Source organism: Acanthisitta chloris, unplaced genomic scaffold, assembly GCF_000695815.1.
Source record: "Acanthisitta chloris isolate BGI_N310 unplaced genomic scaffold, ASM69581v1 scaffold11436, whole genome shotgun sequence".
Classification (NCBI taxonomy): Eukaryota; Metazoa; Chordata; class Aves; order Passeriformes; family Acanthisittidae; genus Acanthisitta; species Acanthisitta chloris.
The window spans coordinates 58,502-73,308 of record NW_008677680.1 but is presented as its reverse complement, the minus strand read 5'-3'; the positions used below and the strand labels follow the sequence as shown (position 1 = coordinate 73,308).

Below are 14,807 nucleotides of genomic sequence, written 5' to 3'. Positions count from 1 at the left end.
TTGCCTGCCCAGTCCCTCCGTGACAAATTCCCTACAGAAATTCCCAGTTTCCCTGGGAAACAGCCATGGCCTGTGGCCCTGAGGGGAATAAGGGTTGGCAGAGCTGGAGAGGTCACTGTGTGCTGATAAACTCCACTGTGGCATGACCAGGAGGTGGGTACTTACTGATATAATGTTCTGTGCAAGGCAAAGATTCAAAGAGATTTCTATTTTTTAAATACACACACAAAAGGAAAATGAAGATAACAAAGTGTTCTCTGGGGTACAAGGCTGGTGAGGGACTGTCTGTGCTGTTGTTGTTACAAGGAAAGGATGGTCTGGGATGTGCTGCAGGTGTCCTTTGGAAAAATGAAACAAAATTAAGTTGAACTAGTTTTATGGCCTTGCAGCCATATGTAAGATAAATGCACATTGCTGGTCTGAACTGGGTCTGATCTTGTAGGTAAAGGCATCCAAACTTGGACTCTAGAGTGTGGACTGGTCAGGTAAGTTTAGCTTGTGGCTTATCCTTTTATTGTATGACTGCCAAATAGCTCCAGCTTCTGACCTGACTGACTCCATGGGCTGTGGGTATGGCTCTATGTTCAGACAAGACCTGTGTGTTCAGTAGTGACTGAACACTTGGGCACCAGAGCAGTTTGTCACATCCTTCCTGGGGCATACTTATGGCTAAAGCTGTGCTGCTTTCAGCCACTACTTAAGGCTTGAATTAGACAATTAAAAGCTTGACTTGTCTACAGATATCAGGCTGAGCTGCTACTGAATGCAGGGAAGCAGTCAAACTTCCTACTCCTGGGTACCTGTGTCCCAGACTGCATGAGGAAATCAGGAAGAGACTGTAACTTTGTGCAGGAAGCATTGCTTAATCCACCAGCAAAAAACCCAATTCTTTTAAGTGCTCTCCTGAAGTGGGGCTTATATCAAGTGTGAGCAAGGCCATCCCTTGCCTCTGCTCAGCTGTAGCCCACTGAAGAACTGGCTTGGACATGGCCAACAAGAATATTTGCCCTTCCTCTTACCCACTTCTTCCCTACAAGATAAAAAAATAGAGAATTTCCTGTGTCCTGGGAGGGAAGACTTTTCAAACTATGCTGTAAGAATCAGATCAACACAGCCCTCAGGTTTCCAGCCTTCAGGACAAATGTGCTCTGTACCATGGAGACCTAATGAACACAACAAATGACTCCAGTGCAGTAGCACGATGGAGCTTTGGCTGGCTTAGAGGCAAATCAAAGCCAGCAACGCCCGTGTTGATATTTATATCACAACTCTTGTACTCCCTCTCCCATTAGTCCATGAGATAAGACTTGGACAGATCTATGTTAGTGGTGTTAGGTTTCTACACAGTCAAGAATAAGAAAAAGTCCATGACTGTAAGGGGTTGGTGATAGGGGATTGGTGATGGGAAAATGTGGAATTTTAAAAGTCTATTTTTCTACCAACAGCAAAGAGGACAAACTTTGCCTCTTGACTCCATTATCATTCCCAGGAAGAACTGAATATTGGCACTCTCCCCCAGCTGCAATACCCAGTGAAAGGCATCTCCTGATTCCAGATCTATCCCAGGTGGTTGAGTAGTTGCAGAGACAGACCAGAAGGAAGATTCAGCTCTGTGCAGGACTTACTTCAGCAAAAACACACCTGAAGCAGCTTTTGGGCAGCCTGGTGCTGACACAGCCCTGAACTGCTGAGGAAGGGCAAACCTGCATTTGGAGCACAGGCCTGGGATTGAACAAACACTTGTTCAACTCCTGACTCGCCGAGTTCGATGCCTGAGCAGAAACTACAGCCATACACCACTTGGCTTTGGGAAGCTGGAGAGCAGGCAGAATAGGAGAGGTGGATTCAATGAAGCAGCACAGCTCCTGTGTGCGCAGGGGACTCGGCCAAGGGCTGTAACAGATGTGTTTTAACCCATGCCACTGAGCTATTTGGGATCTGTCTCCAATTGCTCCAGCACTCGTTCACGTGTCTTCCTGACGAAAGACCAACAATAACAATTAGTATCATATAAGGAGCAGCAGACTGCTGCCAGCATTAACACACTCTTGAGCACCAAGGGTTTCCATTCCACTTTTTCTCCCAGCTATGCACAAGGCAGAGGTCACTCAGCATTAATCAGCCTTGCTCTGGGCCAGCTCCTTCAGCGCATTCAGCTTGTGGAATTGCAGTCACCGCCTCTCCACGCTGTGATGGGTTCTCCTTACTCCACAACTTTGCCTCTTTCCTTCAGTTTGCCAAAAAAAATATGTTCACGGTTCATACAATGACAGAGGCTGAGTCTGGTCACACTGGTGAAGGCCTCCAGACCTGACAGAGGATGACAGTGGCCAGGCAGGACATGGTGGGTCTTGGCTGCAGACAGGAGCCTTGTGTCGTCATTCTGAGGTCTAACTGAATCCCCTTCTGTCCAATGGCAGTCCCCAATCTTCATCTCCTAGGAAGGGATTTCCACCTTTCCAACACCCCTGAAACAGTCACTCCCAGAGACTCTGGGCTGGTTCAGGATCACCCTGGGGAAACCCCATCCGAGCCAGCAAAGGGAATATAAATTCGAGGCTCCTTCTCAGCACATGAACACACTCCAAGGAAAGGCTCTGGAAGGAATCCTGATGACTTCCATATTATTTCCAGTAAATTTTGTGCTGATTCTTGGCACAAACACTGGAAATGAATAGGCTAGGTCAGGAATGTAAATAAAATGAAACACTGGGATTTAATCTAATCTATAATTATAGTATCTGTGGTGCAGGGAAGAGGTTGGTGTGTTTGCACTGCAGCTCCATTGAGGAGCTGGAGGGGGTTTTCATTTCCCTTTCCAAAATCTCCCTTTTTGGCTGAGGGATACTTGGTGTCTCCCTAAGTATATGAAAGAAACATGCTGGGCTGGCAAAGCTGCTTTCCAGCAGCTGAGCAGGTACAGCTCCATGACAAGGCATCTCCAGGCACTCCCAGAGCGATGGGGTGAGGAGGTGAGATGAATGAGTTGGGATAAAGTCTCAGGGAAGCTGTGGGACGTATGAGGGAAGCTCCTGTCTCCTCAGTGAAGAGATCAGATAGGTTTGTAGGGTGCTCAGTCCACCAGGCTGAGTATGAGCTGAGACAAGCCAGAGCCCTTTCTCTTGACTAGTGTTTGGTGCATCACAAGTGCCTGTCACAACATGGTGCTCCCAAGCTCCCCAACCATCACTCTGAGTGGCATGAGCAGTCTGGGCTGGCTGGTCCATGCAAGACAAGCACTTAACAGACACACAGACATCTCTCCCTCTGCCTCCTCACCCCATGCCCTTCCAGATCCACCTGGGAGAAAGCTTGACAGACTCCTCTGGTCTAACTGTCCTCAGGGGAGAACAATCCCTTCTCCTGTGATGCATTTTGCAAGAATATAAGACTTTTGTTTCTTAAGAACTTAAAGCAAACTCAAGCCTTCATGGACCACCCCCAGTATTCCAGTATGTGTGCACACGAGTGCATTACCATGACTCCAGTGTGGATCCTCATGGATGAGCACCCATACAGACTGGCAGGAATGTCTACACGTGTACATGAGCCTATGGAGCACATGCATCTCTATTGACATGAACCACTTTCCCCCTGAAAACCCTCTGTGCAGGGACTGGCATCTCAACCCCAGCGTGGTACAGGCAAGAATTGACATGAACCACTTTCCCCCTGAAAACCCTCAGTGCAGGGACTGGCATCTCAACCCCAGTGTGGTACAGGCAAGGGGAAGAAAGGGGCTGACAGGCAACACATTTTCATCAGACTGAAATTGCAAAGGACAAGGAAATTAGTTCTCCTTTTGTTCGTTTATGTTTTGGAATTACAGAAGTCTCAAAAGCAAAGGAATCAATCAGACTTTGTTTATTTGTTTGCTTGTAGAGCATTTTTGGGGTTTGTTTTGCATACTCCAGCCCAGCTTTGATCTCAGGCTGGTAATACTCCAAATGAACAGCCCACAGCAGAGTGTAATTGCTGTAGGTATGACAGAAGAAAAGGGACAGGACGTACGACACATTCTACAGAATTCCATGATCTCACTGTCCCTTTGCTTGGTTTCTATGATACCCTCAGGCTTCTGCACAAGCAAATCATTTGTTTTTGAAGAGCTCTGATGCTGCAGACTGTGTGCTCACCTCACAGCCTAGAGGAAAGCACAGGGCCCTGTGAGTGGCTATAATCAGGATTATACCCAGCCCAGAGCCTTCCAAGATAGCTATTTTTCCACAGAAACAGGCAGAATAAATTCGATTAAAGAAACGACCCCGTGCCCGTGTTTGTGTTGTTCCGTCTGTGCGGGCACAGAACAGCGTTAGCCTCACATTTCACTGCTCTGGCTTTCTTCACACTGTGTTGCAACTGTGTGGACATCTGAGCAGAGGAATATTTAACGTGGGTGCCTGTCTATCTGAGAACACTCAGTAAACACGTGCTGGTTAGGTATCAGGTTGGAGCAAACGTGTTTGTGTTCACGCTGGATGCACAGTGCCCGTGGCAGTGAGTGCAAACAGGTGGAGCAGAGGATTATTGGTCCATGCTGGTGTGCTGGGGCAGGCAGCAGGAAACATAGAGGAGGGTGTGCTGTAGTGAGCCTACATGCATTTTTGTGGATGGCCAGGAGTGTAGGTCCATGCCCAGTGTGCTGGGGCAGGCAGCAGGAAACATCGAGGAGGGTGTGCTGTAGTGTGCCTACATGCATTTTTTTGGATGGCCAGGAGTGTGGGTCCATGCCCCAGAGGTACTAACATGAACATGTGTCCATCCATGGGTGCTTACATGTGCACAGCCCTGGGAACGGTGTGCCAAGCTCTGCTGAGCATTAGCTGCAGGATGGAGCCAACACTGTGTGTCACCCCAGGGCCTGTCCCCACAGAAGATGAGGTCCAAAGCTCCCTGGTGCCAGGGGACTGCTGCCTGCTGGCTGCCTGCTGCCATGGCTCCCCACAAAAAGCTACTGTCCCTCGCCCAGGGGCAGCCACAGAGCAGGAGCTGCCCATAGCCACCCACAGGCCACAGGGCATTGCCAACTCTGCTGACCCCCTCCATGGCAATGTGCCTCCCCACTGGGAAGCAGAAGCCTGGCTTTGACCACAGGGATGACAAAAGCCTGGACAAAGCCCTCTGCCTTCCACCCAAGGCTCTCCCAGCCCTTTGCAGACATCAGGAATTAGATCACAGAGCCCCTAAAGCAATGGGTGAGTGCAATTATCCCTGCCTGGCAGATCAGGAAGATGATTTGGCAGTCCAGGCTGCCCAAGAGCCAGACCTGCTGGCTCCCAGCTCCATGTGTTCACCGTGGCAGTGGCCTCCATCAAATCCAGCAGCTCTTTCCTCTCCCAGTGCCCCTGGCAGCTGGGAGCAGACCAGCTGAGAGCTCACAACCAGCTGGTTTTATGGGCGTCAGGTTATTAGCAAGCTCTGTGGTTGCTCCAGCCTCTCCCTGGCACCTTTACAGAGCAGCCCAGTTCCAAGAGATATTAATAATTATATTTATGCATTATATATATTTAACAAGAAAACATTTAAAACTATTAAATGGCAAGAGGTATCACTTGGAGCCTGCTCCTGGAGACAGCCCTGCTCCAGGGATGTGCAATAAAGGCTTTGGAGGCTGTCAACATACTTAACTGGGGGGTGGTGGAGTGGGAGGCAAAGGGAAAGTATTAATCAAGGTCTTAAAAAGTTCTCGCTGACAGACTATTTGCCAGCTCTTGCTTTAAATGCTTTTGTGGTCCCATAAAAAGTTTCATTACTCACTACAAAATGTGTTTTAATTATTACAGTCACTTTGACATTAAGCCCTGGGTGTTTCTCCCTTGCTTACTCTGTCTCTCCTCTGTCTATTTGCCTTGGTTTTTTTCGACTTTTTCCTCTCTTACTGGTCTGATTCCTGATATCCCCATGAAGACAGAAGATGCCCTGGCTAAGAAGCCAGGTTGGAAATCCCAGCCTCCTTCCAAACAATACTGAAGGAGAAGTTCAAATTCAGATCTTGACATTATCCCTTTGCCTTGAACACTAATTACCACACAGCATTCAAACAGAGAATCCAATCCCACAGGCTCAAAGAATCTCTCCAAGAGTAAAGTGAGTAAGAGCATCAACACAGGTATGGCCTGCCATCCCTGACGGAGTAGCTGGGTGGTGGGCAAGGGGATTTGGTGTCTCTGATCTGCTGTGTCCTACTAATAGAAACAGCAACTTATAGGAACACTTATTACACATTTTGACATCTGTTTTGGCCCACCAGGCACTTGGCAACTTGCTCCAATCTGACCACATCAGCTCAGTTCACTCCTAAGAGACAACCCTGTCTACCAGGCATGGACCTAGAAGCCCAGAATGCTGAAAATGGGAGTTCTTCTTGAGTCTCCCACTGGCTTCAAGTGCCTCCAGTGTTGTACTGGCAGACAATGGTTTTCCATTTCACTAGCTGAGTGTAACACCCAAAGCAACAGAAAGAGTCATCATTTGCCCAGTGTCTGGTATAACACAGTGCTGACCACAGAGGTCAATAGCTATTAAATAACAGCATTGGACACCCCTCCTTGCCCCCAGCACCTCCCCACATGCCTCTCCTTACTTGTACAGACCATCTGGTTCCAGGCACTTGAAAATGACTGAATAGAGGCTGGTGTCAGGGACATCTCCATGGCTCCTACCCGCTGCCACACAGGAGGTTGCAAGGCCAGAAAGCAAATCATCCGCAAAGCTCAAGGATTCTCCTGGAGAGCAAAGAGATGAGCAAGACCGAAACATCAATACAGGTGAAAAATTAGAGACCATTAAATTACAGACCATTTAAAAGACACTGTAGGAGCATCTCTATGCAGCACAGGCAATCAACAAACTCCAGCTGGCTGTGGGATTCCCCAGGTCTGTATGAAGAATGTCACCTATGGACAAAGCAAGTAGGAAACACACCTGAGCCATGAGTTGTAGCAGGGCCTCACTGCAGGAACCAAGGCCAGGGCTAAGTCACTGCTTGGACAGGGATGAGTGTGATCACAGTGTTTAGAGGGAACTCATGTGTGGACTCACTGCAGATACTGCAGGCAGGATCACCACTCAAGGATGGGCTCCAGGGACCCAGAAAAGCTGGAGCCTAGCTAAACAGGACTCTCCTCCCTGCACATTCAGCTCTTAAAGGGGGCATGGCCTTTTCCAAAATTCACCTGCCACAGCAAAATGTGTTTCTGCTATGTTACATTATCAGGAGAGAGACATTTTTAAAGCTTGGTTGGAACTGCTCTCAATGTGCTGGATTTTTCTTTTTAAATTCAATGACAGTCAGTAGCTTTGCATTCCCTTTCATGTGCACTCTGCCAGCTCCTGGAGCCCTGACTGGAGCTCCTTCAGCTGTGCTGAAGAACACTTGCTTCTTTACAAGCCTCCAAAGAAAAAAACACTAATTAAAAATACCTTTTCTTTTTGGTCTTCTGTTTTATAAAGCTTATTAAACACTTAGATCATGACCCAGTTGAAACCAAAAGCACTACATTTATTAAGCTTTTTGGGCATGACTATCCACTGCTGTGCAACCTGTCTGTGTGCCATGGACAGGCTGCCTATCAGTTAGAGCTCATGGCATTTAATTCCCATTTTACACCAGTGTAACTGAAAGTCCAAGGTACCATGGATTAAAAAATGACAGAGCAGCTGCCCTGGTTGTGCCCCACTCCCAGTGATGGGAATTGGAGAAAGAGCTGCTGCAGCTGATAGAGTTATGCTGGTACAAGCAAACCTGGGCCCAGATTGCTGTGCTGGGTACCTTGTGCATGTGGAAATGTCAAGACATCACAGCAGAGGGAGGAGGAGAATTTCCTTCTGAGCGCTTTGTTTTTCTAAAAGCAAAAGTGACTGAGGACTACCGAAATGAAGCACAAATCCAGGTTCTTGGTACAGAATGTAATGAACAACTCAGTGGTATATCCAGCCCAGAACATCCCACTGCGTAGCTGGATTCTCCAGGTAGAAGGAAAAATCCCCTCATCTCCAGTCCCCCAAACCGCATTTGCGTCTTGTCTCAAAATACACAACTCAGTAACAAATGTCCCCCTTGGCTAGAGAAAAGAGCAGCAATAAATTCTTTTCCTCCCTGAAGGATCCAAGCCTTAATTATTCATTTTAATGCTCCCAGCACGACTTGTTCTTTCCAAACTCTTTCAGGCAGCTCTGTCCCTAGTCTCTGTAGCTTAACCCAGGTCTCAGCCCCGGGTCCATACCAAATCCCAAGTCAACTCTACGGACAGGTTGGGTTGGCAGTGGTAAAATCACTGCTTGAAAGTCATGAGCGCTGCCTGGCCTTGAGCAAGTCCCTCAGCTCTGGGTTTATGGTTTAAACAAACAAACAAACCCCTGTTGCTCATTTCTAACTTTCATTTCCATGCCTTTTCCTATGATGCTGGGCTGGATTGGGGAACTCCCTGTCACCAGAAGTCATTGAGAACAGACACTGCTGTGACTTACAAACCCGATGAATCACGAGCACGTAACAAAGAAGCAGGAACAGGCTGTGTTGTTGAAGTAGAACAAGAGGTTTTAAGGCACTTCAGACCTCAAACAACCTCCCTTCTGACCAGGAAGAACCTTCATGGGGGGACAGATAATCCCATGGGTGCCTGCTGTGGGATCTCACATCTTCCTCCAGAGCACTCAGAGCTGGAAAGCAGCTGATGAGGGGTAGGAAAGAAAATAGCTGGGCAGAGAGAACATGATGAGAGCTGGGCAAGACCAAGGGGAGATTTGGACTGGCAGTCCCTAGGTAGGAGCATCAGCCAGGACTTCTGTGCCAGGGAGCACAAGAGATGGGATGGGCTGAGACAGGGAGTGCAGAGGGTGGAACCAGACTTGCAGGAGACTGGAAATGAGATGGAAAATGTCATGTGCAACCACTGAATCAAAGCATGTATTAAGGCCAGGTTGGACAGGGCTTTCAGCAACCTGGACTAGTGGAAGGTATCCCTGCCCATGGCAGGGGGCTGGAATTAGATCATCTGTAAGATTTCTTCCAACCCAATCATTCTATGATTAAAATGGCACAGCTAACTCTCTTTAAAGCACCCACTAACTTCTGGGCACTCATCTTCCATGGTCTTTCTGGGTAAAGTTTTGAGGGAACAAGCTGGCAGTGAGCACTGGCCTGACACACAGGGGCAGCTACCTCACATGATAGTCTGGTTTGCCATGGTTCAGACCTGCCTAGGCTGTGGAGTGCATTTCTGTCCCCTTGCACAGGAGGAAATGAAGCTCTCAGGGTCTGCCAAAACTGTCAATTTGGATTGAGCCAAAACCCTTGCAATAAAATCAACACAGCAAGAGGGTGTTTCATGTTCAATCCTGAGCCTCTGGGGAGCTCTCCTCTCTCATTGGCTCTGCAACAATCACACAAAAGCAAAGAGATTGTTATGAAAACATCAAAATAGACACTAACAAAGGTGCTGAAACCTCAGGCCCAAGGCTGGGAGTTTTTATGGACCCGTATAAGCAGCGGTGAGATAGCTTCTGGTGCCAGACTGCATGGACCATGGAGCAAAGACAGGTAAGGGATGCCCTGGGGATTGGTCAAGTACCTAGAGCTGTCAATCCGCAGCCAACACAGGGAGCTGATATCCTGAGCTCTCCCCTGGGTAAAGCAGAGCACACAGCAACTGCATTTGTTCATCTCATACAAGAGAAGTCAGAGACTGTTGAGTCCACAGTGCACTGAAAGCATCGAAATTTCCTAAGCCCTCCATAGGAGAAGAGAACAAATTATTCCCTGAATTTAGACTGGGACCTTGTTGATGGAATGGAACTAAGGCTTTTGCTGGTATAACGAGAAGATGATCATAGAATCATAAAATGATTTGGGTTGTAAGTGAATGTAAAGATTATCTCCTTTCAATCCTTTGCCATGAGTAGGGATACCTTCCACTAGATCAGGTTGCTGCAAGACCCATCCAACCTGGCTTTGAACACTTGGTCCACATAATGGACCATTAATTTTGGCCTACCAAGGAAAAGTGATCTTGGGATGATGTAGCAGTAGAAGACCAGTGGCCCAACTGCATGAGGCCATGTGAGAGCTCATTGCACAGTGTTGCTCACTTGTGCTTAGGACCAAGGCACAGGAAAAGCCAGAAAGAAGGCTTCACATGGGAAAGAACTAAAAGCCCAAATTTACCATGCAAGAAGAGACATAAAAAGGCCAAATAGAGACACACAACTGTGAATACATCAACAGGGCATGCACTCAGATGGAATAGTTAGGCTAATGGGCAGTAATGGCAAGAGGAAGTAAATTGGATATAAATAAACTGTCTACTCCTGCAAAGGGCAAATAACACAACTATCTTTTAAGAAAGAGTTTGATCACTTTATAAAAGGGATTATATGGATAAGGAGCTTGTGATGGAAAGCAAAGGGGCTTCTCTTTCCCATCTGGACTGGTGTTCTCGCATACCCTGCCAGCAAATATAAAGAAGGATTTCAGCCTCCCAAAGCAGCCCTGAAGCACAAACCTTCTAGATTGCCATAGTATCTTTGCTCGCGTTATTAAATTTCAGAAAGAATCCAAAGGTTCTCTGCACAGTAAATGATAGCTAAGTAGATCATCTCTGTGGAGTAGGAGATATTTTATTGACCAGACAGCCATCTGTGTCCTTCATTAATAGTAATAAATAATTGATGTCACACTAAATAAAGCAATAAGCTGTTACAGACATCAAGGACAAATGACCAGTTTCTCTGAGGATGCCTCACCTGTGTTCACTTCTTAGTAGTAGAAAATACCAAGCAGAGCTATACATCACTATGGTAAGTGTTGTGCATGGAGCATAGACTGCTACTGGCTGTACACAGATTACAGGTAACAGTGCTCAGCAGCAGGATGCTGACAGTCCTAACTGTACACCACATCCCTGCCAGACTCTCTTCCCCCTTGTTTCCATGCTCCTGCCTTCCCAGGACTGGTGTGCCCCAAACCATTCAAATCCCCAGGCAGCTTCTGAAAATCAATCTCTGCTCTGCTAATGACTGTTGGGAAGATGCATCTCTCTCCAAGTGGCATTTTCCTTCTCATTCCAGTTCAATCCCTTGCTACTGCCTTGCCCCATCCACACACACGGCTGTTGGAGTTTGGCAAATCTCCTCTTTTTGGATTTCTAAACATGCACTGATTCTGGTGGTGTGGCTCCCCTAGAACAGAGGAAAACAACAGCACACTTGGAGCTTGCAGGGGAGTCAGCCCCATTTTGTGAAGCTTTGCAACCTTCTCCAGGCCACACCAGGTCTGGCCACGGGTCAACTGACCAGTGACACTCTGGAGTAGCCACTTGGGAACTCAACTCCACGTCTGGTCTGGAGGAGGAGGAAGAGGACATCTTCAACACAGCAAGGCTGAGCTGGCAATCTACTCTTGAGCGAGCACAGTGCTCATGGCAGGAGGCTCAGACAGGCAGGAACGGGGACTGAGGAATGAAAATGGATGGGAGCAGGCTCAGACCGCTCACTCACAGCATCCAACAGCCTCAGTCTGCCTCAGTCCTTCCACTGCGCCCCGTGCCAGCGCCCAGCAGTTGCGGCCTGCAGGCTGGATGAATCACCTATCAACCATCCCACTGAAGACAACACGAGTTACAGCATTGAGTTCAACCAGACTAAACAAGAGAGTGAGGCCAGGAGCCTCCAGGAGGTTTGAGGAGCAAAAGGAAGCTCTGGGACCCTCACAGGCATTCCCACACCTTCAGCCCATGTCCCTGTGCCAAGAGCAGCACAGAGAAAACCCAGGCACTCAAACCAAAGTGGAAATTAAGATGAGAGGAGACCTCCCTGCTGCCATTCACCTTCAGGATTCCTAGAAAGAGCACAAAGGGGAAAGTAGGAAGGCACCAATGTCTCTGTCTTGACAGCTTCTTTACTGGGCTGGATGAAACCAACCTTGCAATGTTACCAGGCACTTTCTTCTGATTGTGGTTTTCTCTCCCTGTCTTTCTCCCTTTTCCTTTTTTTTCAACCTGTTTTCAATTTACTCTTGTGGCATCTCTGACTGTGACCTCATTCTGGTACTTAAGGGAAAGAAAGAAAAAAAGAGAGAGAGAGAGAGAGTGTCCTTTAAAAAAAGAAATGAAAGAAATCATATTTTATTTAGTTTGGTTGGTTTTGAAGCTTTAGCAGAAGAAAGATTAACCTTTTCTGCCTAACTTAATGAAAACAAGGAGAAAGGCTGTATGGATAAATAAATATCTGTGTGGGTATGGAGCAGGCACGATCGTGTTACAGCCCCGGTGGAGCTGTAATGGGGAACAGGCGCGTTCCTGCGCAGCGGCTCCCAATTCCCGATCCATTTTCAAGGAAAGAAAAACAGAGTAGAATGTCAGAGGCCCAAGTGGGCATAAATGAGGGAGCCCAGGGAAGGCAGATGGGGCCCAACGAGGACCTCCATCCCCAGCAGTGACCTCCGGAGCAATGCCAGTGAAGCAGATGGAAAAAGAGACCTTACTCCACATTCTCTTGCCAGGTTTTGGTTCCTGAAATGAGGAAACAAATGGCATTCTCAGCCCTCCAAGTTTGCCACCTTTTGGGGGTCCTTGTCTCTCCCTTCTCTCCCTCCAGGGCTCTGCCTCCAAGGAGGAACGGTTCAGAGGAGGGTTCTGAGCAGAAGGCTTGGCTTGGGTTTTTGGATGAGTCGATGGGGAGCACGTTTGCAGGGTGGTTCCTTCACAATGAGGTTGTACCTGGGTTTGGTGTGCTTTGGATCTGACACTCAGTGGGGGAAGACAGTGAAAGGTGGTTGGTTTGTCTTGGAGATGATGGCCTGATTTAAATTAGTGTAACATAACTTCAGGCGATGGAACTGTTCCGATTTACATCAGCAGATGGTCTGTCTCGCTGCCTAGATCATTAAAAGCAAACCATCCCTACTGATCCTGGTGGAATGATGTCAAAACCTCCTTCCCTACGTGGCTTGCCAGATTATAAAAGAAATAAAAAGGCCCAGTTATTACTAAAATATCTTCTGCCCACATTCTGGGAGCATCCATGCATGTCAGCCTCTTATGTTAGATGGGAGCCTAAGCCCCCACACCAAAACCTGTAACCTCAGAAATAATTTCTCTGTCATGACTTTTCTCAAAGACACATCCATTGGGAATCCCTCTGGCTGGATATAGGTTGTCTAGGCTGAGGCAGAAAAGGCAGTGATTACACTGTGTACTTTGGGCATGACTGTGCTTCACCTGCCAACTTATTCAAAGGTGAAAAATCACAGTTCTCTGAATGACTTCACCTTGCCTAAGTTATGAATTTTGGGAGAGCTTGTTTCCTATGTCTGTGTGCTACTAGACACATTAATAATTATGAAGAACTCTCCTCTGGGGTTCTCAGTTCCTCTGCTGATGGAAGAGTGCATTTGTAGATGGCTGAGTTTAAGGAGCAAGGCTTTAACTGAGCTAAGAGAAAAAGTTGCATTCCAGTGCCACAGAAGGCCCTCAAATGCCTTTGCTGGTGCTTTCCAGGGCTAGAACTTGCATGGAGTGACCATGTGGAATAGAAGGATGGGCTGTCTTGCACTGTTGTTCTCAAGAGCAGTCAGTCAAGCAGAATGGTCTTAATTTGGATGAGCTGCAATGTTCTAAACACGATGCACAAGGTTAATCACGAGTGTATTCTTCTTTCAGGGTCATCAATAGGACTCACTGCTCCTTCACCTGAGCTCTCCACAGACTGCTTATCACAGGTCTTTCACAGTCAATATCTATGACCTCAGAAAAAATGCTTCAACTCATGTGAAAACGCATCCCCAAAGCAGTGTGTTCCTGGAGGAGAGTGAGAATTAAAGCATTTCATTCTGTGCTTTGAGCCCTCCAGTATTTCTCAAGGTTCACTGGGTTGCTAAGGGTCAACCACAGCCAGACACAAGCTGACTCTGCTATGCTTGGAGACATTCAGGCATGAGCCAGTTCCAATCTCAAAGCCACGTATTCACATTAGCATGGTGGAGAGTCCAAGTGAATTTATCTATTCCCTTGGAGTTTGCTTTGGGCTCTGCAGCATGTTAAAGTAGTTACTTGATTTCAAGGCAAAGTGGGAACCCATTTGTTCTGGGATTTGTGCAGACCCAAAGCAAAGACATGAGGTTTGTCCTTAGATACTTCTTGTCTGGCAGAAGATTTTGTCCATCACCACAGAGTGAGTTCTCACTCTCATCACCACAGATCTAGTTCTCACCCTCATTCTTGCTTTCCTTTCATTTTTAGCTTTTTTTTTTTTAAATTAGAGATTTCTAAACAATGGACCAGTGGTCCAGACCACTTGGTGGTCCCAAAGGTCTGTAGTCAGCAGTCTGTAGCATATACAGGGACTCCATGGAGACTTAAGTTCACCAGGAATCCCACCAGCCCTGCTACAGCCCCAGAGCCACTCTTCTACAGCACAAACTGTTGTGTGAGATGCTTCAGAGATGGCAACAAAACTGTATTGTAACCTCAATGTCCTTAAATGCATGAGGGCAATCTTGCAGTTCCTAGGGGAATGAGCTACAGTCCAAAAATGACTCCCAAATTTTGGATGCAAAGATGGCACCAAGAACCTGAGCTCCACCAGTCCAGAGCACAGGGAGCTTCCATCTTCTGCTGGGATTAAGACAACTAAATCTGAAGGGATGCAGTTTTGCTGAAAGACATGTCCGAGGACAAATCCTGGGAAGCTTCCTAAAGAAAGGTCAGTGCCTTACCTTTATTTTCAGCTCTTTATGACCAAATGCTCCAGCAGTTTAATGCCCCACAGCACCCAGCTGGCTGATGTGCACTCACTGGAGACCAAGCCTT

General features: G+C 47.3%; 1 protein-coding gene across 1 annotated transcript in view; it reads right to left on the bottom strand.

The window, feature by feature from the left end:
* LOC103804019 (astrotactin-2-like) overlaps positions 1-14,807 on the bottom strand; it is a 91,787-nt gene that overhangs the window by 22,746 nt on the left and 54,234 nt on the right. Inside the window, 1 exon segment of the mRNA XM_009076605.1 lies at positions 6,584-6,725. Within this exon segment, the coding sequence (XP_009074853.1) occupies positions 6,584-6,725 (142 nt within the window).